Raw genomic sequence first — 23,925 nt, forward strand, 5'->3', positions numbered from 1 at the left:
GCTCTGGATATTTGAACAGCTGGAGGAGGCAATTTCTTCAGTTGCTCCAGCTTGAATTCCAGGAGGTAAAATTCTAATGAGGGAAAAAAAAGAAATGTGTGGTGTAGGTTTCACATGTATTAGCAAGTTAAGAGCCTAAGCTTCGACTTGACCAGCTAGCATATATTAGAAATGTTTACTGCCTTGTGTGTGCTTCAGAATGTGTGTTGACATGTTGTAACTTGCACCTTTAGATTCTAGTCAAGACAGACCTTTAGGCGAAGACTCCCAAGTAGAATTAACCACAGTCAGCTAAGATATTTTTAAACATTACCTACTTGGTCTGCACTGGATGCTAAATGGTATTTAAAAACATGTTGGCCAACTTGTATACAATTAATGTTTTCTTATCTACGTGAGTCCTAAATCAGTTTGGTTCTGGGTGAGTTTCAAGCCTGCTGTTTTAAGAATAATGTTTCTATAGCTTAGAAAATTCTTACTCTGCTTAAGCAGAGTTGTGTATTTTTCCTGGTAGAGGGGAAAAATGCTAGTAGGTTGAGTAAATTCCATTATTTTAAGGAGGTGAGGAAGTTCCTTTATAGTTCCTGTTTCTACATGTTAATTTTGAAACTTGGCATGGTTGTCTGTTAGGATCCCAAGACTTGGCTGGTTGTTCTGCTGTAAGTGTGTTTTGAAAGAGGGAATTGAAGCTTTCCCCCTTATTTATTGTCTTCTAGTTCCAATGTTCAGCATTATTTTCACATGCGCACACACTGAAGCTGGCTTAACTAAATGGCCTGGAGGTTGAACTTTGTGGTGTTAAGCTCAAAGACCCGTCTTACAAGCCTGAAATTATTATGCTGCCAAGTTAAGGCTAACTTAAAGTATAAACCAGATAAGAAACTTCTGGAGGCTAAGTGATGAGCTCAGAGGCTGTCAGGCTAGACCTCTCACAGTTACAGGATCCCCCAAACAGTACTAGTACAATTCGGTCCAGCTCCCCCTTTCTGTTTCTGGAATTGGAATAGGAGACCAAACACACATACATGCATGCACATGGATAGCCAGTTCCAAACTCAAATCTGCCAAAGAGTCGGACATAGCTCTGAAAAAGTCTTAGATACTTAGACAGAAAGGAAAAGTAGAGAAGACTCATCCTGAGCACTGGAGGTAAATGTATTGTCTGTGAATTTGGAGAAAGAAATTGGCTGGCTCTGAGAGCTCTCTGTTGCCATAGTGTCATGGTGTGACGCTGTATGTTATGATAAGAAGGCATGATGTGGACTTAAGTCATTCTTTTATCTCCTTTCTCCCCTCCTCATGGATAATTTTTGTTTATTTTGATATATTTTTTGTGAGTACTTTGTCAGGTTCTTGCCTGATTACCATTGGCAGTTTTTGTCCTTCCAGTATAGGAAAAGTAACCTACGCTCATGTGAAGTTCTTTTCCTGCGCTTCCTACCTAAGCATAACAGGAAAATTGTAGATGATTCTGATCGCAATGTCAGATCCTCAGCTAGAGAAAACTTAGGAATGACCTAATTCTGAAACTTTGTCTAAAGAATCATAATGAAAATTACTTCCATCATTTTAAAGCCTTTAACTGTGGAGGTGTGTACAAATCCTGAGTCTTGTACTTACCCAGTATGTACCTGAGGTGGTTAGAAAACTGGTAACATAGATTGAATTGCCAAATAGATTCAATGCGTTTCCATACTTTGTGTTGTCACTTGCTAGATGCATGGTCTTTCAACAGACCCCCTGCCTGGAAAGCCAATAAATGCCAGGGCAAGAGAGAGGCTGTATGAACAGACCAAAACAACTTTGAGGATTTAGTGTCGCAACAGTCACTCTTCTCATCCTCTCATGACCAATTGTCAAGATACTACATCTTGGAAACCTTCTAAGCATCCAAGTAGCAGTTAAAAGCGCAAATCTGTAGATGGTTCAGGAGTTTGCATACTAGTTAATCAGGACATAGCTTGGTTACTTTGACCTCCGTTTCTGCTTTACAGACTAGCTAAGTGAATGTATTTATAGCCAGGAATGAGCTTCCAGCTGATGCTGGAAGAGCTCCAGTCAGTTCAGCGTAGTGGCCACATGCTGAGCCGCATAGGTGGCAAAGAGCCCATCTCCCTTGCCTGCCACCCTCTGTGTTCGCTCATGGTGGAAATCGGGTTCAAATCTGTGGATCCAGCTTGGAGAGTCACAGCCTTGGAAAGAGAGCTGTTGACCACAAATCCTCAGAGTACAGAAAACAGTTTTCTCAGCAGTAGGCCCACCACTGTGGAAGTCATTTCAATGACACAGCTAAGTGCCCCCTGATCTCTTTGCGTCCATAGCAAAAAGAAGGTACTGCTTAGACACGGCTCTGTAGTAGTTACAGCCGTCTTTGCAAGGGGATGGAAAGAAGAAAGAAAACCCTGTAGAAAACACCTCCCCACACTTCTCCTCTAGAGTATTTAAGCTTGGCTGTCATGATGAGGAACATGGAATATTTGTCTGGGGTAGTTCCTTCTCCACTAAATGAGATGGAATCTGTAATTGCTATTTGTGCAGCGAGAAATTTGCAGGAAGAAGTAGTCCGGAGTGCGAGAACCTAGATCAATGTATGCAGACTCACCTGAGTGCTTTGAGATGCCCATCAAGGGCAGGTTTAGTTGGGCTATGATAAAGCAAAGGAAAGTTATCACTACAAAACACAGACAGTTAGGGAGAAGATGATGCATTTTGTAAAATACTTTCTCCTTTGGAGGCAGAAGAAATCAAAGTTGCTTACTGCAACAACTTGTCATTAGCGCTATAGACTAATTATTAACTATTTTCAAGACAACAGAATATTGTTACTCGTTTTTAAGAGACACATCCCTGTTAGAAAATTTGTGCAAACTTCTGTTTTTGGCTAGAGAATAATAGGACTACTATAACAACTTACTTCAACAGCTCATATTATATGGTAATTGCTTTAGGTTATATGCTTTGACTGAAGTACATATGTGCTGTATTCTCTGGGCTCTAAGTCAAGGACGTCTTGCTCAAATATAGATACTGCTTGCAAATTGAATGATAGAGCATGGGAGTGCTTGCTTTCTTCAAAATCAGTCATGATTTATTTTCTTGTTAAAAGGGAAGGAATATAAATATTCTTTGATATTCCATGAGAAGGAATATGATGGAGCCGCATTTTGTCTTGCAATGAGTGCTCGTGACACTTGCTGAAAATTTAACAGTAGAACTTTGAGGCAGGCTTTAGATGCTTCTTTTTTTCAGTCAATCAATTTAGTCTCCTTACTTGGAAGTCATTTAAAATTTTAAATCAAGAATGCATTTTGAAAACAAACTGTTACCTTGGAGTTTAGAGTAACTTAGAGAAAACAATAAATGATGAAAAGGAAAGTCTCAGAATTAGAAGTGCCTGGTCAGCTTGATGGAGTTGGTACAGTTTCAGTACTGGCTGTAGTTGTAGATGTCCTTTTTCAGTCCTGGCGTGTCTTGGCTTACATACTGATGATTTTATAAATAATGCTTGAGGTTGTGTAATTCTGAAATTACTGTAGGAAAGGGAGATAGGGGAACAAAAGCATTTTCCATTACCAGAAGCAGAATAAAAGTTCCATTTAGCTATGCTAAATTGTCATGGAAGAACTGGGAGAAGCAATCTGTAGGTTATTGATTCTCTTCACAGCAGTGCAGCAGGTTGCAGCTGACAAAAGTCCCAAAAGGGGCATTTGCTAATTGCAGATAAGCAAGGTGAAGTTTAGTCCAGCAACACTACTTCCATTTGCAAGCAGGTCCCCTTCTGCAGCTGCCAAAATTGGGTAGAAGCTGCCTGTGCAGGCTTATGCCCCCTCAAGGCAAAGGGATCTCTACACGGGAGAAGCAGTGAGCCTCTGATATCTTGCCTGCAAATGTCTATCTCGTGTAAAACTTTAAAAATTTATGAATAAATTGTGACGCATAACTATGCATCTATAATGTTGGTCAGTTGTCAAAGTAAAAGCGTGTATAAAATTGTTATCTTCTGATTTTGTGAGTGTGCGTGTCTGAAATGGAAAGCACAGATAAAATGTAAGATTATCTACGTTTGCGAAAAAAAATGAATTCCTTTTGAAGTGGCTGTTTTTCTGGATATAAGGGTAAGGTGAGGCAATGCCTGGACTCCCAGCAGGAGTCAATGAAGTTAGATTACAGTTGATCCATGGAAAGAAGGCAGGGGAGAGCACATTGTTAAGAATTTACATCATAAATGCATATGACTCAAGCATAAAATGACTAATGTATTATTATCAGAGACAAGATTGACAGCTAGGGTTAGAAGCATCACAGAAGACTGGCAAGAAAGTCGCAGCAAAAACTGTGCATGTGTGAGAGAGAATGAGAATTTTCACAAGGACAGAAGGAGACCTAATTCTATGCTCAAATATCCTGAGGTTCACCGCTATCTGCGATGAAAGACAAGGAGAGGTTTCCAAGATGTTTGTATTGCATCCTGTAAAAAATGAGTGATATTTTTAATTGTGATGGACAAAAATGTATCCCTGGGACATCCTCCCTGATTTTGGAGTCACACCAGTGGTTAACTTGGCTCAGTCTACGTGCAGCAGGGTTGCCAGACTCACGGTTGTAGAACTTTGTTTTCACTCTTTGGGAAATTAAATCTTTGCTACTTTCAGAAGAGTTTCAGGGCAAGAAGCTATACTTGGCATTTATACCTGGAACAAGATATCATGGAAGATATTCCTCAAATAGATTGTATATTGACTTTTGTAATAACAACAAGGTGTCCTTTAGACCTGGAGATTGTTTTCTGCCACCTAAAATAACTATTGGAGGATATTGGTAGCCTACCATATACATGTCCTCTCTGTGATTCTGCTACTCTGGACATTTTGTCCATTTGATTTTGTCTAGATTTGCAGAAAGTATTAGGTCATTATAGAGCAGTATAGGGTAAAATATAAGTGATTAGTGTGGAAAGATGTAGTTCACTCCGTTTTTATTTGAAAACAGTTTTAAGGAGATTGTGAACGGGATTGTGAACAGGTACAGGTACAGGTTAACATTTTCAGCGGGTACACAGAGTGCAAGAGTGAGTTTTTAGGCAGGGGAAGAGGGGGAACTGTTTATCTGACTTTGTCACTGATGAAAATGTCACTGTTCTTGTCTATCTTTGCTTCCTTTGTGCTTTTCCTCAGTTTTTAGGAGTAGGTATTCCACCTACAAAAGGCTCTGCAAAAGCCCCCCTTGCAGAGGCAGTTTCCAGAGCTGGGCCCAAGCAGATGGGCGAGTCCTCTTGCAAGAGGTTTTAGCTTGCTTCCTTTCGCTCTCATGAGGGTTTTGAGGCTTGGCAAAGGTATGATTTCCACCCACCCCACCCCAGATTTTCCAGCGATTTTTTTTTTCCTCCTTCCTTTCCCATTTACTCTGTGTGTGTGTGTGCGTGCGTGTGTGCGCGCGGGCGCATGTGAAAGAAAGCGAGCGAGACAGACACTTTTCTCTTACTAACGTTCTGCCTGAAAAATCTGAACGCGTTCATCTTTTTTTGAGACACTGAAAGGAGATACTGTGTGGAAAACCTGACTGGAAGATTTCAGTGACATATTCTACATGCGTTCTATATGCTATTGGTTGTACGTGCTATATACTGTTTGTTTTTCTTTCTCTTGTCTCTTTATAGTGAACCTGCTTATGTAAAGAACTGTTTCTGTGCCGCCGGCCGCCGCGTGCTGCAGCGGAGGAGAGCCTCTTCAGAGTGGTGTTTAATGCGTTAGTCTTTGCCTACTGGAGAGCTGCAGTTGAGACTTCCTAATGAGAAGCCATGCTCCCCAAGGCTAGGACGTGAATGATAAATGTATGTTAGGCAAACTGATTAGTAAAGCCTTTGCACACTTGGCTAGTTGTATCCTGTTTCCTGGAAGGTTGCCAGATTTGGGAGAAACGGAAATGTAATGGATTGCAGTTTTTCTGTTGGTTGGTTGCAAAAGGCTGGATAAACAGGAGGCGCCTTAAGGTAGGCGACGTGTTGCTATTTGAAGTCAGGCGAGCCTTGCGTTGGCTTAGCTGTATTTTGTGTCCAGTGCTCTGCAAATTGTGTTAGTGACGCTCAGTGAGGTTGCCAGGTTATGTAACTGGTTTTAGTTTATTTTTTTTAAAACAAATCATAATCCCAAGTCTTTGGAGGGGAGGGAGGAGAAGCTGTAGCAGATGTCTCACAAGCCCCACAGCACCCACTGGGAACCTGAGCAGAGCTGGAACCAGAGCTGCCTGACAAACGTTTGTCAGGATTGCTGCTTTTTAAAGTACGTGATAGATAACCAACATCAACTCTTGTTTGAGTGCCAGAATAATTCAGCGCTGTAGCCTCAGTTAAATTACTCTTGATTTAAGGATTTCTGTTTTGCTGTTTTGAACTTTTTTTAATAAACGTGTTTGCAAATCCCTGGCAAAACATTGGTGCAGAGATCGAGCATGTTTCATTAGTATTTCTTTTGGTTCACAGGTGAACTTTTTAGGAAATTATTAAAAAGAAAGCCATGAACTACTGCAATCCCCCCTTCCCCTAATTAAGGTAATACAGGCATCAACTGACAAAATGAGTTTTGGAGGGTTTAGTTGCCATCTGGAATTTTTCATCCATGTTAAAAATTAGAAGTGTTGGAAAAATCATGTTAGAGCTCCAGAATCCTGAGGCTGATTGCAAACAGAATATTTCAAGAATAGGTGTGTTGATTCTCTTTATTTTCCCTCTGGTTTGAGTGTTCTTGGGTCATGCACAAGCCATGCAGACAAGCTTTCTCAGCAGCCAAGAGAACAGGATGTCTATACTTTAAAAATAGAAGAAGCTGAGATTTAAGCATGCTTATGGTGATGTCAGAGCTATAACTTACAGCTATTGTCATGCATGTGAATGCAAAGACTAAATACCAGGGTCTAATTTCACAGATGATAGTAACATGCTTTTCTAAAATCAAATAGCATCTGCTGCTGCTGTCGTCACCTTCCTGTTTGTGATAAGCAGTCCTCTTCTTCATTTATTTGTAAATAAAATCATTTACCTTTAACGAATGGATTTGACAAGCGTAACTATCATGCTCTCTATTAGGCAGTATTTTATTATGTCATTAATTCTGTTACAAGCAGATTTATGTAGGAAACAGAAGCTTTGGGTAACATCGTTCATGTAATTAGAGATAGAGACTAAGGTAGAAATGTAATCATGTTGCTACTTTCTGGCAAGCTGATGCTCTAAGATGATGTTAGTTTGTTCATTCGTTCCTTTTCCTTTTAGAAATAGTATTTTCCCCTTAGTGTTGCTATCTCACTTTACAGTTCTTTGTAACAGCAGTCATGTGTTTTGATATCCTGCAACCTTTTTTTTTTTTTTAACTACAATTACTGTTTTTTAATTATTAATACTTTGTACATAATATTTCCATTGGATGATTTTATTATACAACCTTCTCCAGCATTGTCTTTCCTTAGATTGTTTATGAAACCAAAATCAGAGCGCAGATATTTTGGCTGAAATGATGGCATCTGTTGGCAGGCATGAACTTACATGGTGCTCTATATTTTTGTCTTTTACCCTTGATAAAATACCTAGTGTCAGAAGTATTAGCAGCTCAGCAAAGGCTGGACCACACAGCGTCTGCTGATCAGGACGTACATAAAATGTTTGAAAAGAGAAAGGAGGGGAGGAAGGAAGGAAGGGGGAGGTGTAAGCTATTCCCAAGCAGCTATTTTGGCTTACGTTTCTACTTCTCTGCCTTGTCTTCTACAGCATCTTCTATACAGCATTTTTAATATTATACTTTTTTATAATATTTTTAATATCATTTTAGTTTGTGTTCATGCCTAGCAGTCGAAGTTTGAAATCAGCCCCACTTTGAGAGAGAGAGAGAGAGTACTATTGAGGATCCTGTTGCCTCTTCCCTTTCTCCTTCCCCCAAAAGAGTTTTCTTTACTGAAAGAAGTAGCTGACCAAAAGATGACAGCTTCTCAAGATTAAGTTTTGGTACTGTCAGCAGGAGTTCTTCAGAACCTGCTCTATAGATTAAAAACACACAGATACCAGAGTGCTTGTTTCACCAAAGCGATGCTGATAGCCTGAGGAACGCGTTCATGATGCTAAACTCATTTTTCAAACCTAGTACAGTAAGAAAAATTTCTATCGTTCTGTGGTGTGTTTATTCTAATGTGATTGCAAAAGTATATCCATGAGGCTACAAAATGCATTTTGGTTGTTAAAAATATGCAGTGACTGAAGTAGCTGATGAAAACGCTGAAGATCATGAATGTGGTAAAATCTGATGCAAAATTCATAATTGCGTGCAAGATATGATGCGTTGGTGATTTCCCCTGTTAGACGATTTTAGAAGTAATGTATCTGATTATTGAAATTATTATTATGATTTTTTTCCCAGGCGACTGGCTGGCAATGACCTTTCTTTTATTCATCCGAAGGCCTTGTCCGGGTTGAAAGAACTCAAAGTTCTGTAAGTAATCGAGTTTCAAAGCTTCATAGCTAGCTGTATGCCTTTTTACTGTGAAATCAGCCTATTTACTGATAGATGGGATGGAAACTTTTTTTTCCTCCTTTCCTTAGGCGCTATTGTAATTCTTTCCCCCCTCCTCCAAATTTATAGGTCTCCTGTATTTTTTTATAAAGCCTGCTGCAAGTGGTGATGCTGAACAGCAATGGACTTGACTAAACTGTAATTACTGCATTTAATTGGAACATTTATTTGATTCTGAATTATATCTTGTAGCATTAAAATCCTTAGAGGAAGGAAGAAAAAAATAAAAGAAAAAGCGTATTAAGCTTTGTTGTCTGTCTGACACCCGTCCCCCCGCCCCCCTCTCCCCCCCCCCCCCCCCCCCCCGTTTTTCCATCAGGTGTTCAGACATTATCAGGTAGTAACAGTGCTCACAGAGATTTAAGATAGTGTTTGACCTTTGAACTGTCCCTGCCTCTGATAGAAATCATCTCTATAGTGTGATACTTTTTTAGGTGAGATTGATTTACTATTAGGTTTTCATTTTTAAAAAGTTAGGCTTGTACCTTGTTTCCCCCATCCTCTTTTTCTTTCTCAGATGAAAATATTCACTTCAGCTGCTTTTCCATGTCTAAGCATGGAAAAGCATAGCTTTTTTCATAGCTTTCTGCTGTCTGTTGAGTTTTTTAAAACAAAGCAGTCCTCTATCCAGAAATTGTAGCATTTATGCTAGTGTAAATATTTCCAAGTGCTAATTTGGTAACACATAGTTAATTACACAGATATTTAAATAAGTTGGTGAAAAAGGGCTGTGAGGTTGTAAGGGGATCATAAACACGCAGCATAATCAGGGAGCAGATTAGGAAACGGTCTATCTGCAGTACTACTCAGCGATGTCCTGTAAATTGAATGCATGGTGTCAAGGCCCATGAAGGTGTCTCCAGGATACTCAGGACTGAAAGTGCCTGTTTTTCTAGCAGTTCTGGGGAAAAAATGGGATATTGAGATATTATGGGTATTAATTAACTTGCCTAATTACAATTACATCAATAAGCACCAAAATCTAATAATATTTTATAATGTGTGAGCCATCAGTTATTTACATTCTGTTTATAAAAATACTCATCATGCAATTATATGCTGTCCCATAAGAAAAGTTCAAAAAAACCTCCTGTATAACTTAATTCAGCTTGGCTTTAGTTTCCTTAAATGTCTTTTTTAATGTTGTGCCCAGAGGTGCTTTGTTGTGCACACACTTTATAAATTACATTGTTAATGCATTGTGTATTGATGAACCTTTAAGAAAAATTGGAGGCTTGTGTATTTTGTAGCATATTTTGGATGATTTCACAACAAAATAATAAAATGTCATTCATTTCAGCAGATTTGTACTACTGGTAAGTTCTAGCTCTTCAGCAAGTTCCCAGGGGAATTTCAGCACCTTATGTAAGAAGCTTGTTCTCTCTGAGTTAAAGCAGTTAATTAATGAGTTAATCAGAACTGAAGTAGACTATTTTCACATATTTTATGGGTTTTTTTTTTTTTTAGTATCTTGTCTTGTTAATTTCAAATGCTTTCATTACATTAGAAACATGTGAAATCATAACAGGACCTTGGGCTCTTCTGTCAGCTAGATCTTTTATAAAAATCATTGTCAAATTCTGCTTTACTAACACAGTTGGGATTTTTACAGAACCCTGCAGAACAATCAGCTGAAGACTGTACCTAATGAGGCCATCAGAAGATTAAGTGGCTTACAGTCCTTGTAAGTTTTCATGTTGGGTTTTTTGTTTTTGCATTGTTCTCCAAATCCTGCTTTTAGTTATTTTGCTTCATACTATAAAGCTTTGAAGTGTAATTACTTCTGTGTAATGGTGTATCTGGAGTTTTGTATTGCAATTTGAATTGGAGCAAACTTTTCCAGGAAAAGTTCATAAGAAATTTCATTAATCTTCTTTGGTGGGGAGATGCAAACCCAGACTCTTTCTGAACCCAAACCCAGGTAGGAGACTGCTGTATAAATGAAGTGGTGGTGGAGTTGAACATTTCTCATCTTTCTGCAAGTCCTAAGGTGTTTAAGTAATTTTAAAATGTTGTGCAAAAATGAATCGTGCCCAAGTCTTTTGTATCTGGTGGAGGAAAAGGGGTTTCTGTTTCTGGGAAGGAGTATTGTTTGAGACTTGCATAGCATTGGTTTCACAGGAAGGTGTTGAAATTCAAAAAAACCACCTCAGCAATTAGTTCTAGTTGCTCATAAGATATTTCATAGGTGTTTATGCTATCTCATGGTTTATTATGTTTTATAAAGCATTTTAATCAGACCTTAATGTTTAGTTACAGTGCTGTAGGTGGTAGATACTTACCACTGTGATAAGGGGTGGGGGGTATGCATACTGTTTTCCTCCTTTGTGCCTGCCTTCAGAGATAGAGGGCAGATTATCTATTCCCTGTATGTCAAAATTCAGGTTTCTGGCCTAAGATGCTGTTTCTTCCACTGTCACAGCCGATGATATAGTAGTTGTGCAACTTCTGCAAAGCTACTAGCCACATTCCCTGAGCTTGGATCTTGACCATTACATTCTCATAATTACTCCAGTGTTCCCACCTTTTTTCATCTCAAGAAACCACAGTAAACTGCATGGAGCAATACAAGGGTGGTAGCAGGTTATCCTGCTATGGAGCAGGAGTGGGAGCCCATCGTGCCCAAATGCGTCATACCCCAGTGCAGTCCCTGAACCTCCTTTTGTTCTGCTGCTTAACAGTGACAGTGTCCTGCACAAAATGGCAAGTGCGGGAAGTACTGAGCTCAGAGCTGGAGAGAGCAATGAGTATGGGTGCCAGGATGTGGCAAGGACTTTTCCAGATTTTTGGATCCAAGAGCAGGGCAGATGTACGTTTCCATTTGCAGCGATGAGGTTAATTTTTTGGTGTCTATGTTTCCCTCTGGTTTTAATGTCTCTGAAGAAGAGATTAGACCTTAGCCCAAGGGCCACACTCCACTTTGTGCAAATATTTTAAGTTATAATAAGAACACTTCAAGTGACAGTATGTGAATAACCCTTTAAGAGTAATAATAATTGGGGAAAAAAAAAAACCCTCCCTCACTGCTTCCAGCATTTTTCTGATGCCAAAGAGGAAATTATCTCAGTCAATACTCTTGCTGTCTACAAGTCCTCCATTTGATTTTTCAGTGAATATACTTTTGTCTCTACCTATTTACAATACTCTGTCCTCTGTTTAAAGTTAAAAACGTTAAATCTCCGATTGCTGGTTTTATGGTAATTTTATGGTCAAAAGGGAAGGGACAAAGAACTAAGGGAAAAGTAATGAATGAAAAAATGTGACCAATATATATGTGTGTATATATATATTTCTCTCTCTGTGTGTATATACTTAAGGTCAGGAAAAAAAGATGTTAGAGACATTTCAAGACAGTAGACGTTTTAGGTATTGAAAAAACTGATTTAGTGATTGAAAATCACTGATTATGCAATGTTGTATAATATAACTGGTATAACCGTATGATGTAAAATGGTCATAACACAGTAGTGACGATTTAAAGTGTGGTGAGGTTTCCCTTTCTGGTAGCTTTGTTGCTCCTAGACAAATTATAAACTATACCAATTTTAGGAGGAGCAAAGAGGAGGAAATCAGGTTAATAAGTAGCAAACTTTTCTTCTTTTTCTGAGGAAAGCTAGATTGAGTTTTCAGAACTACTGTTAGAAATATACTAAGCAAACCTAATACGGCAGTCCTTGAACATCAATGTCAGAAGCTCAGAGAGAATCCCCTCCACCACCACTGAAATGGATCCTGATTTAGGTTATCTCTCACTCTGTTCCTGAGAGGATATCTGTCTGCAATGCAAAATCACCATAATTTGTTAAATTGTCAGCCATGTGAGAACAAATTGTTTTTAAGGTAAATGTAGTGAGAAATGTATTTTCCTATCTAATCAGTACTTGACCAGAGTGCATTTCTGTCATTGTAATGAATTTCAGGAAAATTTTCCATGTATTACATCACTCGAACTATAGCGTAATTAGGCATATCCTCTACTAACATAGGGAGCATCAGCTGCTAGAGGAATGTAGGACAGGTCCTATGACTTGTGTGTGAGAATATGGACATGTTGGTGCCAGCATGCTGCTTTGTTAATTTAAAAAAAGGCCTTTTCAAAAGAAATTGTAAAAAATGTATTTAGGCCCCTCAGCTGCTCTGACCTTTTTCTAAAACATAACTTTTTGCAGAATATATGTTTAAAAAGTTTGCTTCTGCCTTTTTAATATATGATCTCCATCCAGAGTCTGCAAGTTTAATCATCACTTAACTGGCTGTCTCTTGGCAGTTTCCCAATTTGCTCTCAAGTAGGCTTTAGGGGGATTTTTTTTCTTGGTGAAGACACAAATCATTTGTTCTTAAAACTTTATAGCATACTGATAATCATTTGGTTTGCAACTTGCATGGAACTGTCTAGTTCTCTCTTACTGTACTCCAAGTTCAAGATGTGTGGGAAGAGAGTTGCCACGTTGTATGCATTAATGATCCCTGTAAACTTCCTGGTTGGAGATAAATAAGATGATTACAGAAGCTTTATGTTTTCTGATCTTTATAGAATAGCTGGAGAGTAACCTGTGTGGCTCAGAATACCAAATGACTGTTCTCTTATTTTGTGGTTTTATTGGATATTTTCACAGCTCTGTCCTCCTAAAGAGAGTTAGAATATAGTCATCATTTATGGAGGGTGAAGTTTACCTAAATTAAGGGTTGTAGTGAGTGGAAAGTCACTTTTCAGTACCTCAGAATAATTAATCTCGCAGAACGTGTTTTCAGGTTGCAAGATGCAGTGGTATCCCTGAAGACAAACTTGGGCTGTGGGACTGCGCTAGCAAGGCAAAGGCATTGGTTGCCCAGTTTGCGCGTGTGGCTTTTGGTAGCAGAGTAACTTGACAAATAAGGAGTTTCACAAATGCAAACAGTACTATTGATGTTTTTGAGTTAGTGCAAAGCAGCAACGTTGTATTTTCATTAGTACAAGCTAATGAAGTGGCACGCCTTCCCGTTGTAGGTCTGGGAATGGTATTGGTGAAGTTCTCTGGCAGTCTGAGGGTCACGTGGAGCACCAGAGGCAGAGCTGTAAGGCATGCCACCGTTCATGCCAGTGGTGAAAGGATCAGGAAGCAATTTCAGGGGGTCACTTATTTAAGTGCCTTAACATTTAAAAAAAAAAAAAATTGACAACTTTTTTTGTAATACTTGCTTGTTCTGTGGTGTAACACAGAATGTGGGGATTTGTAAAATGTTTCTGTAAACTATAGCAACTTCTAGAACGGTTCTCATTCACCCCAGAAATCTCTTTAAATGTAGATTTTGAGTCATAGCACAGAAAATTCTAGTATAGCCCTCAGTTTGCGACACCTTGAAACTGTTGTTTAAAAAAAAATTACAAATGCTTTGGAAAAGAGAATTACATTCCCTTTGAACTCAAAAACCTAATTGCCGCTAATTTAGTGGGCATTTGCTGTCAAATCTAGGCATCGTATTTGAATGCTTGTTGATGGCTGTTAACATATCAGAAGTTTTGTTATAATTTCAGTTTAGGAATGAAGTCATTGTCCCCGCGCGTATGCGCACATGCACACCTACAGGGGCTGTTAGTGTGTTCAGTAGGAATAGTTCCAAGCGTTGCAGCTACGCGATTATGCCAGATTCCCAAATTGTGGTATTGGAAACATACCGGCGTGGTACTCGGTGGTGATAGCTCCTGCCTCTCTCGGTGTGTAGGTGTTCAGCTGAGCTGCAAGGTAACCGTCTCCACGCATGTGGTCAGCAGTAATTTTCTGCGGCAGCCAATAGCGCTTCTGGCTCCCGAGCCCGGCTGCTCTCAACCTGCACTGCGGGCACCTAACCAGTTTTGCAGTCTGCTTCCCTATCTCAAAACGTGGAGCAGGCTCATGGCAGGATGAGGCAGGAGGCGTGATGGCGCTCACCAGGAATGTGGTTATGGTTCCCGTGAGGGAATAGCTTTGGCCCAGGTAGGAAGAAGCTGGGATCTGAAGGCTGGGGGTCCCAGTGTGGGACTGAGGGAAACAAGAGCGTGATCTTCCTTTGCAGGGTGAAGGTGTAACAGGGTGGGAAACAGGATGGAAATGTGCAGTCTGTGAATAATCTGAGCAGAGTATTTCAGCCAGTCCAGACGCTTCTCAAATGTACCGTAGCACGTTTCTGCTATAGGCTTCTCGTTCTAGCATTGAGCTTTTTTTTTTTTTTTCCCTCCTTTCTCTCCAATTAGGAAGGATTCCTTATACAGATCAAGTTACATCCCTATTGATATAAAAAAATCACATCTAGAAACATTTATCTAGTGCTGTAATTAAAATGCACAGCTTGAAGTTGTAATTCACGTTGATGGCAATGATCTTACTAACTTAAAACATAAGCATGTTGAAGGGTGTCAGAAGAGAAGAGAGTGATTCTGGATTATGGTATTTTGAAGGATGAGTATCTGTAAAAATAATCATATTTTGGAGCTTACAGAAGATGTTGATTAACAGCAATAATTAGATTACGTTTAGAAGCATTATACTGTCTCAGATGTAGTACACTCCTTTGACAGCTGCAGATGTTTTTTTAACTAATCAGCCTTTAATGGGTCATCTTTTTCTGAGGTTTTTTAATTCTGCACTGTTTTGCTTCCTTGTCACGAAAGGGTTAAAGAGAACCAACTCTCAAGTGAGTCTATGTGAAGCTATAGAATTAATCTATCAGCACCAGCATGGGAAAGGGAGAAATTCACACGCATTTTCTTTTAAAGCTACAAAGCCATTACAAAATTAAATATACTGAATAGCTTCTCCCTTGCATTTTTTAGTGGTGAATGTTTGAGTGTTCTCCTCAGTATGTTTGATTGTGCTGAAAAACCTTTAAAAATGCAGTGGTTTAAATGCACTGCTTCATGAACTTTACATACTTGCTGAATGACAAGAATCTCATTTTTCTATGCCGTTGAACACCTTTAGAAGCTGTTCTGGTTTTCTTGAAAGTGAGTGATGGGCTTTTCTTGTGAGCTTCAGGAATCTCTGCAGATTTTATAGCTTATGTTTCACTTGCTGTACAAATTACTGTTTTTATTTAAAAATTAGTAAGTGATTTAGAAACAGAACACATTGGGAACTTAACTGGGATGGTGGGAGTAGTTCTGCCTATCAGCTGTTTTTATTTACATAGGACGCAGGTAAAGAAACACCTAGTATAGCTGAATCCTGTGTGGGTAGTTTGCAGCAAATTTTGTATGATCTCTGACTACTACCATCTTAAACATTTAAATGGAAGAAATACATGCCTGCAGATCAATACTGGCTGTTGAATTAGCTTTTTGCACGTATCATTAGTTTCTGAGAGGTGCTGTAAATTTGTCTTTGAATAAAGCAGATCCCTGTGTTGATGTCTGCAGTATGCAAGGTACCGAGAGCGACTTCTTGATGTAGTGAGCAAATGCACTGAGTATTTTAAAGTACCTCTGTTAACATGATGGGTTTAGTGTCTTACAGGAAATTCTGTTACAGTGTATCAGGCTTATCAGTACTCAACTTCAAAACCAAAAATCTATGCCAGTGTTGTTTGAGTAATTTCTTTGTGGTTTTTGAAGGAGCACTTAAAAGAGCAAAGTTCTTTAACAATTGCCATTGACGAGAAGTGGTTTAACACAAGAGTCAGGCATGATTTTTCCTTTTATTAACATCAACAGTAAGCTCTTTCTATCAGTACAAGGCTGTTAAAATGCTCAGTCTCTGAAATCTGAAAAGCGGGATGCTCGCTGTTGTTGCCAAAGCAAGTACAGGCCACAAGGAGTCTTTGACAGGAGCTAGAAGCAAATCTGTGGCAGTCTACTCTTCCCAAGCAACCTCTGTCAGCCAAATGTACGGAAGGATTAGAGGTGGCCATGTGAATATGCTTGTCGTGACTGTTGCAGAGATGATGTCTACGAGATGCATCATAGGTCCAGGACACCCTGGGGGGTGGTGAGCGTCACAGGCGCTCCGGGACGGTCGGCAGCGGTTGCTAGCTTGCTGCTGGCATGCTCGTGGGCAGCCACACCAGAGGAGTGGAGGCTGAACTCTCTAATTTCTCAGGAAACTACAGAATTGGAGGGAAACATCAGCCATTTTTTCCCCCTCAATGGTATTTTCTGCCCACTTCTCCAGCTGGCCTTCTTACCTCTTTCCAGCCCTGCTGGGAGCACACAAACTTGCAGCCTGCAGGTTTTGCAGCCAGGCTGCAGGTTGAATTGAATTGCACAATTTAGTGCCATTCTGCTTTGCCTTCCACATACTCTTCGTGTGAAGACACTCTTTGTACTTTGCACCGTTTTCCTGGCATGTTTCAGAGGACAAAAAAAGAATAATGTAGAGAAAGCGCAGAAGGGACTAGGCGAAGGGCAGCGGTGTGCAGGAGCGGTGCTGTGGATGGGCAGGGCACCCCTGTGAGGGCTGCAGCTGCAGGACGTCTGCTCTCCTCAGTGCCTCTGACCAGCCCAAACCCGGGGGCGGAAGTATGGGTTCCTCTGTCAGCACCCTGGCCTTTACTTTTAACCCTTTAAGTAGATGCTGTGTCCAGTAGCACTGCTACTGTACCTGGTTCACTAGGAAAGCCAGGTACTTTTGCGTGAGTCAGTATTTAGCAAAACGGTTTCCTGGATTTGGCGTGCTGCAGGAAAGGTCTGTAGCAGTGCCGTTATGGTCCAGGGATGGACTAGGACTCCTGTCGAGGAAGATAGACTCTGGGGAAACACTGAGAAGGTCTGGAGTGGGGGTGTTTAAGCTCCCAGTGCTCCGTAAATCAATAATTTTTTTCTGTTTTTTTTTCTTTTCCTTAACTCATTCTTTTTCACTGTAATATATTCAGAGAGTTGGATACCATGCCATTTCATCCTCTGGATATTTGTCCTAGAATTGGTATGTTCTCCATGTGCTGGCATATTGCTGGCTGGCCTGCTTCGAGATTTGTGGTGAAAATTTTTTCGGAAATTTGGAATATCCTTGGTTCAGAACGGTCATTTTGTGCTCTTTAAAATATATAGATAGATACATATCAGAATTTTGAACTTCCTTTCATTTGAATGGATGTGTGAGTTCATATTAGTTTCCGAAAGTCTAGTTGATTGTTTGTAGATAAACTTTAAGTTGCTATGTTATTCACTTTTTTAAATGAGATGTTAAATACTTATGAGAACTATTGAATATATGGGTTTTTTACTGTCTACCTGCTCTTTTTTGTTGTGCAGTTTGAGTTGGTGTTTGTGTGAGAAGAGAACCTAACAGCTAATAAAAGTAAAGATGACAGCTCAGCAAGCAAACTCAGAATTTATAGACAAAAATTTAAAGGTCTTTCACAAGCCAATGCCTATAGGGAAGCTGGAACTGGAGTAGCTTCTGAAAGATTAAGGAATTTAAGTACATGCTGCAAGCTGTAATTTAAAAAACATAGTCTTATCTTTAACACTTTAATGGAAAAGGACAGTCACTGTAAAAGTGCAGTCCAAACAGCAAAGAACATTGCTCATACTTTGCTAGCTATTACTGTTAGTAAATACTTCCTTGTTCAGCCTTGAAAAGGTGTGATACTTACTCATAATGTTTTGTGGAATTTGTCAAATATTATAGTTTTACTTTTCAGTTGTTTCACAAAGTATACCAGTAGGTGCACTTCACATTACATAAAAGCATTACAGCTGTACTTTGCATGATGAACATAGTGTAGATAAGCATTAATTGTTTGAAAGAAAAAAAAAAAAAGACGACTGTGGCATATCAGGTTTACACTTAGAGGCATGAAGGGCTACAAAATATGTGGAAGGAAGAGGGAGAGAGAGAGACAGAAATGGCAGAATTATTAAAAAAAAAATCTTGATGTTTAATAATAGAAATCCAGCGCTATTACTCTATTTTTGGTAATCATAATATCTAGTTTGGTTCCTTTGATGCTCTTTGTTCCTGTTCTAGTTGTAAATCACAGGTTTTCTAGCAAAAACTGTGAATGTAACTCATTGAAAACTCTGGATACAATCCTTAGTTTTCAAATATTTTATTGATACGTCCTTTGGCATCTGGGAAAACTGGGACTAACACACAATGATCTTCAGGCTCAAGGATTAGAAAGTCGCTATGTAAACGGAGTGTTACAGGGAGACACAAATAATCTGTGTGATGTCCTGCCTTTCTACTGGCTTTATGATTTTACAACAATAATTCCTTTCAGCTCTATTCACACATTGAACTTGTTAAGATGATACTAAATGTTTGCTAAGAATTCACAGAGAACAAGAAAAATGTCTTTTTTCATCTTCCAAACCTTCCTGTTCAATGAAAATGGTGGATGTTTTTCCTCTTTCCCCCCTCAGTTTTACAGCTATGGGCATGAGAAGATTAAAATTACGGTTTCTCCATGTATGGCTGTGGAGAGTCATCGCTTTTTGATCATCGATGTAGCATGACTTGGATACTCACTCCAGTGAGACCAGCTCAGAGTTAATAGCGGAGCTTGTTCGGAGCCTGGGCTCCAAACCTTGGAAGAGCCTCAGAGCAGTGTCTGAGCATGCCACGTGTGCTGCGATACGTACGTCTGGGCAAAGCAAGTGATGGGTGCAGTGTCTATCATCTGCTCTCTGAATTTCTTTGTTCTGTTCGGCTTATGTTTTGACTCCCTCGTTGTGTGTCCTTCCTTCCTTTGGTCATCTTCTGTTGCAACTGTGGGGAGAGAAAGAGCAAAGTTTTTCAAAATCTGTGTTAATAGCTGGAATAAGGAAAGAGCACAATAAAAGTACAAATATGGGGCATAGACAAGTAGTCGCAAGGACAAAGAGCGTTGCCTGCCTCTCAAGGTATGTTGCTTCTCTAAAAAGAATGAAGAAATTAGTTGAAGAAAAGATTTGGATATGTTTATTTCACTAGAAAATAATTCTTTTGATCTTCAGGGAGGTGTGTGAATTTAGGAGGTAGAAGAAAGGCAGGTAGTTTCTAAAGGGTGTATGTGTTCGTGTTTTTTTTTTTTTTTTTTCCTGAAGCAGAGCCACAGGCTTTTTTCTTCTTCTACCCCTCCCCCTCCTTTTTTTTTTTTTTTTATCAACAGACGTTTAATTTCTCTGAAATATTACAGTCTCATTACAGACTAAAAGCATTCAACCAGAATAGTGTGCACACCTGTCAGACCATGGGGCAAGTGATAAGGGGATGCCAGTATATAGGCACTGTGTAGGAATTAGCTCTTTGATGTATAGCTTTGAAATTGATGGCACCTCACTCGTCTTAGAAAAGAGCCTTTAACTGGAGATAGTTTTAAAGTACCCACTTATGTTTGTGTATTTGTTGCTTAATTTGATGCGTTTCTTGACTTCTTACTACGTGGAAATTCCACTTTTAATTTTTTAAAATAGTTTTACATATTTAAACCATGTACGTCACAACACCAAAAAATTCCTTCACTGAAGTAGATCAAGTAAATTACTACTTTAGGGGTGTCGCAAGGAAAACTTGAGAGACACTACAATAAAGCTTTTTTTCTGCCCTTGACTTCAGCAAGTTCTTTAAATTTCAGAGGAAGAATAATTAGGCTAATGCAGACCACTTTGGTAAATCCAGCATTTTAACGTCCTAATTCTTCAAAGTTGGTTTAGAAACAATAAAATGGATCTTTCCAGGTACACAAAGTGCTTTGAGTTAGGCTGAAAAGAGACATTCCTAGCTGGGTGTAGCTGCAGCAACTTAAAAAAAAAAAAAAAATACCTCCCCTTCTGTTTGCTCTTTCCGACTCTCCCATGCGGTCAGTGAGGTGGATTGACTGCTCTTCATCTGCTCCTGTGCAGAGCTAAGCCAGTTAAAGAGCTGGAAGGCCAGCAGAATTCGCTAATATTTGAGTTGTCTTGACTTTGCATGGGAACAAACGTAGTCGTCTGGTCCATTCGGCGAGCCCGGAGAGGGACAGAATGAATGGCTGGAGGCAACGGCTTCTTAAACTACTCCAGCCAGATTTTCAAGAGCATGTCTGGTCATGGCTTTAGAAACACAGCGAATGCTTAATATAAATCAAAACCTGTGCTATGCTGATGGCTTTTGTAGTAAGCATCAATGTTAAGACAGTATTTAAATGCAATGTATATGAGTTTTGTCTCCCCAGACTGTGGCATACCTAACATGACTGGTACACCGACCATTTCTAAGTGGTATGCAAGGTGCTTTGTCCCGCAGTTGCAGTGAAGTTGTCAGGTTTCAGCTGCATGTTGACCTAGAGCAGACAGCCTCTAGGTCAGATCATAGTCAAACATTGCCTGCTGCTCATAGCCCTGCAGGGTCCTGATGTGTTATGGTTTATTTTTTCATCTCACGGGCTGTCACTGCTGACCCCTTCCATCTCCCCTCTTTATGAAGAATAGCTCTCTACTGATGCTTTGCTTCTTCCCAAGTCAACTGTCACTGCTGCCTGTTCACTCTTTCATGGGGCTTCTGTCTGTGCAGATCCAAGCTTAAGCTTTTAGAATAGGTGTTTTTCTGTTTTCACCCCGGAAGCCTCTAGTCCCATGGCATAGCGTAGGCAAACCTCAGCTGCTCCTGTCTGTACCTATTGCCTGTTGTGGTTGCCATCAGTGATGTTGAAACTACTATATTGCCAGTGTATGAAGGTGGCAAAACAAATTGATTCAGAGCATGTTGCATGAGGAAGAAAGAACATGTAATTTTACATAACAGTTTCTGTTGTCACTGCCAAACTCGAGGCAGGCAGGGAGCGCAGGATCACGTTTATCAGCTCTGATGGGAAAGTATTCCTGGTTAGACTCTGCAAGTAACACCTGCACCTCCTGTAGCAAGGGCTTCACATCTGCAGTCTGGAGCTGAGGACGTATATTTAGCCTCCTAGGTTTCCAGGTGTGAAGTCCTTTTTTAGATGCTTTGAAACCTGAAGAAACTGTGAAACCCAGTAGCATCGGTGAGGTGGTAATTGTAGCAGAACTAATTGTCGCAAGTAGTTTACCATACTTTTTCAATAATAGCTAAGTCCTTTTCCACGTGTGTTATTACTACTGATGTCTGTGATCAGAGTTAATTTGGGGGAAAATGTGATGGCAAATCCAGTAATGTACAATACTCAACAATGATAATGTTCTATTTTGTATTTTTGTGGAGTGTACTACAAAGGATCAGGTGCTAGAATGAAGGAAATCTCTCAGTAGTTGAGGATATATTTTATTTGCCAACGAGATTTATAGTTCCGACTCAGTTCAGTAACTTTTTAAGAATAATCTTATTCTCTAAAGCAGTAATCCAAAGTGTACCACAGTAACACAAAGCAACACATATAACAGTATTTAATGCTATTGAAAATGTAGCTATAGAGATAATAGGTTCACATGAGTAAGTGCATCTGCAATATTTGATGCAACGTGAAGTTACCATTTTTAAATCTTGTTCTAGTAATGTGTTTATGGGAGCTGGAGGGTATTTTGGGGGGAAAGGTTTCTGTAGTGTTACCAATTCACTTTATAAAGCTGATTGTAAGTATAAAAATTTTAAAAATGTGCTAAAATGTTTTATTAAAAATGGCTAAGAACAAATTTTTATGAAGTTCTCTGTTATGGGGTCTTCATTTGACTTAAAAGAATGTTCATGCTCAACTTGAGTAGCCCTTCAAACTTTTCAGTACTAAATTATTTCAGTAAAGTATATTTAAATTTAAAAAATGTCCTGAAGTGATAATTTTTAATCTGCATTTTTTAATTAACTGTAGTTTGTGGATTTACTATGTTAATTCCTTTTGTTTTAATGTAGGCGTTTAGATGCCAATCATATTACTGCTGTACCGGAAGACAGTTTTGAGGGTCTAGTCCAGTTACGTCACCTTTGGTTGGATGACAACAGTTTGACGGAAGTTCCCATCCATCCCCTCAGCAATCTCCCCTCTCTGCAGGCATTAACACTGGCTCTGAACAAAATAACGCACATTCCTGACTATGCATTTACCAACCTTTCAAGTCTTGTTGTGCTGTGAGTATTGCAACTTTCTGTTTCATAGTTCAATGTGATTCTCTCTAGTTACAGCTTTGCTTTATCTAGGATTGCCCTGATGTTGTAGCTCAATTGTCTAGTAGCTTATACCCCCAAACACAAGAAAATGTCATCATCAGGTGTACTAGATAACCCACTAAAGAATTGCTAAAGATTTTCTGCTAAACTGAAAGTCAAATATGAGGTTACTGTATATTTTTCTATGACATTTCATTCTAGTAATAAATATTTTAAACCAAAGGCTGTCATAGAAAGGTATCAGAGATCTTAAAAGAAGGAAGTATATGCCACAAGCCTGTTTATATGGGGTATATTTTAAAATTTTTCTCTAAAGTGGTCTTAAATATCTTCAGGAGTGAACAGTAAAAATTATATTGATTAATGTTTAAATCCTATTTTATCACCCTTTTTTTCACAATTCACCATGTGTAATGGTTTTCCTAAACCATTTCACTGTCTCGTTTTCATAGAAGTATCTGCTAATATGTTAACTTATATGAAATCATTTACTTGTCATCATATTATTATTATTATTTGTTTAGGCATCTTCATAATAATAAAATAAAAACTATAGGAAAACACTGTTTTGATGGATTAGACAACCTTGAAACCTTGTAAGTATGCTTCTAAAGGTAATTGTGTTCAGTGTTGTTTGTCTAATTCCCAGCTTAAAGTTACTTTACTGTTGCATTGAAGATGTTGAAAATAAAGCATGTGTGCACAGCACAGCCACATACCAAGAACATTTAGGGCTAGCTCAGATTTCAGAAGTGAAGGCTGTATCAGTGCAGTGCTCCACCAAAACTAACTAACTCTGTTGAGAAGCAGGTAAATATTAGCCTGGGTGAAACGTCATGTTGGATGATGTTGCTGTTCCTGACCTCGCTGGTGTATCTTTGCATAGCACTCCACTGAGTCAGGTGGATACAGCAGCATTGTTTAAGTGGCCCTGTGTGTGATAAGGAACAAATATTTGTTTCTCAGATTTACTGTAGGATTTAGCATAGGATTAAACACAATTAAATGCGTTGCAAAAACTGTTGTGTGACAATAGGAGGTTTCTCGGAGTGCCCCCGTGGGCTGTCACTCCACTGCTCCTCCCTTACTGCCTGCCGAGAAAACTGCATCACTGGCGTCCCAGCAGCTCCCAAACCAATCTTTTGCAGGTTGGTGGAAAACATAGCCCAGCACTGGGGTTCCTAGCCTCTCCTATAGGAGATCCACTTGAGTTCACTTCAAATACTGGCAAATGCTAAGATGATAGACTGTTTTATCTGAAACAGTGAGCCTCACAGTCCTTCTGACAAAAATAGAGGGGATGAGGGGAAGCATAACCTTCCCCTCACCCCACGTTTGTTGTCCTGGTTGACAAATAATACTTCCCTAGAACTGCTTGT

General features: G+C 39.4%; 1 protein-coding gene across 1 annotated transcript in view; it reads left to right on the top strand.

Annotated features, from left to right (window-relative positions):
* Nucleotides 1–23,925, top strand: part of LGR4 (leucine rich repeat containing G protein-coupled receptor 4) — an 80,078-nt gene that overhangs the window by 40,433 nt on the left and 15,720 nt on the right. Inside the window, exons 3-6 of the mRNA XM_068945302.1 lie at nt 8,403–8,474; nt 10,168–10,239; nt 22,292–22,507; nt 23,071–23,142. Coding sequence (XP_068801403.1) covers nt 8,403–8,474; nt 10,168–10,239; nt 22,292–22,507; nt 23,071–23,142 — 432 coding nt within the window. The remainder of the gene's footprint in view (nt 1–8,402; nt 8,475–10,167; nt 10,240–22,291; nt 22,508–23,070; nt 23,143–23,925) is intronic.

This window comes from Struthio camelus, chromosome 5 (genome assembly GCF_040807025.1).
Source record: "Struthio camelus isolate bStrCam1 chromosome 5, bStrCam1.hap1, whole genome shotgun sequence".
NCBI classification, from domain to species: Eukaryota; Metazoa; Chordata; class Aves; order Struthioniformes; family Struthionidae; genus Struthio; species Struthio camelus.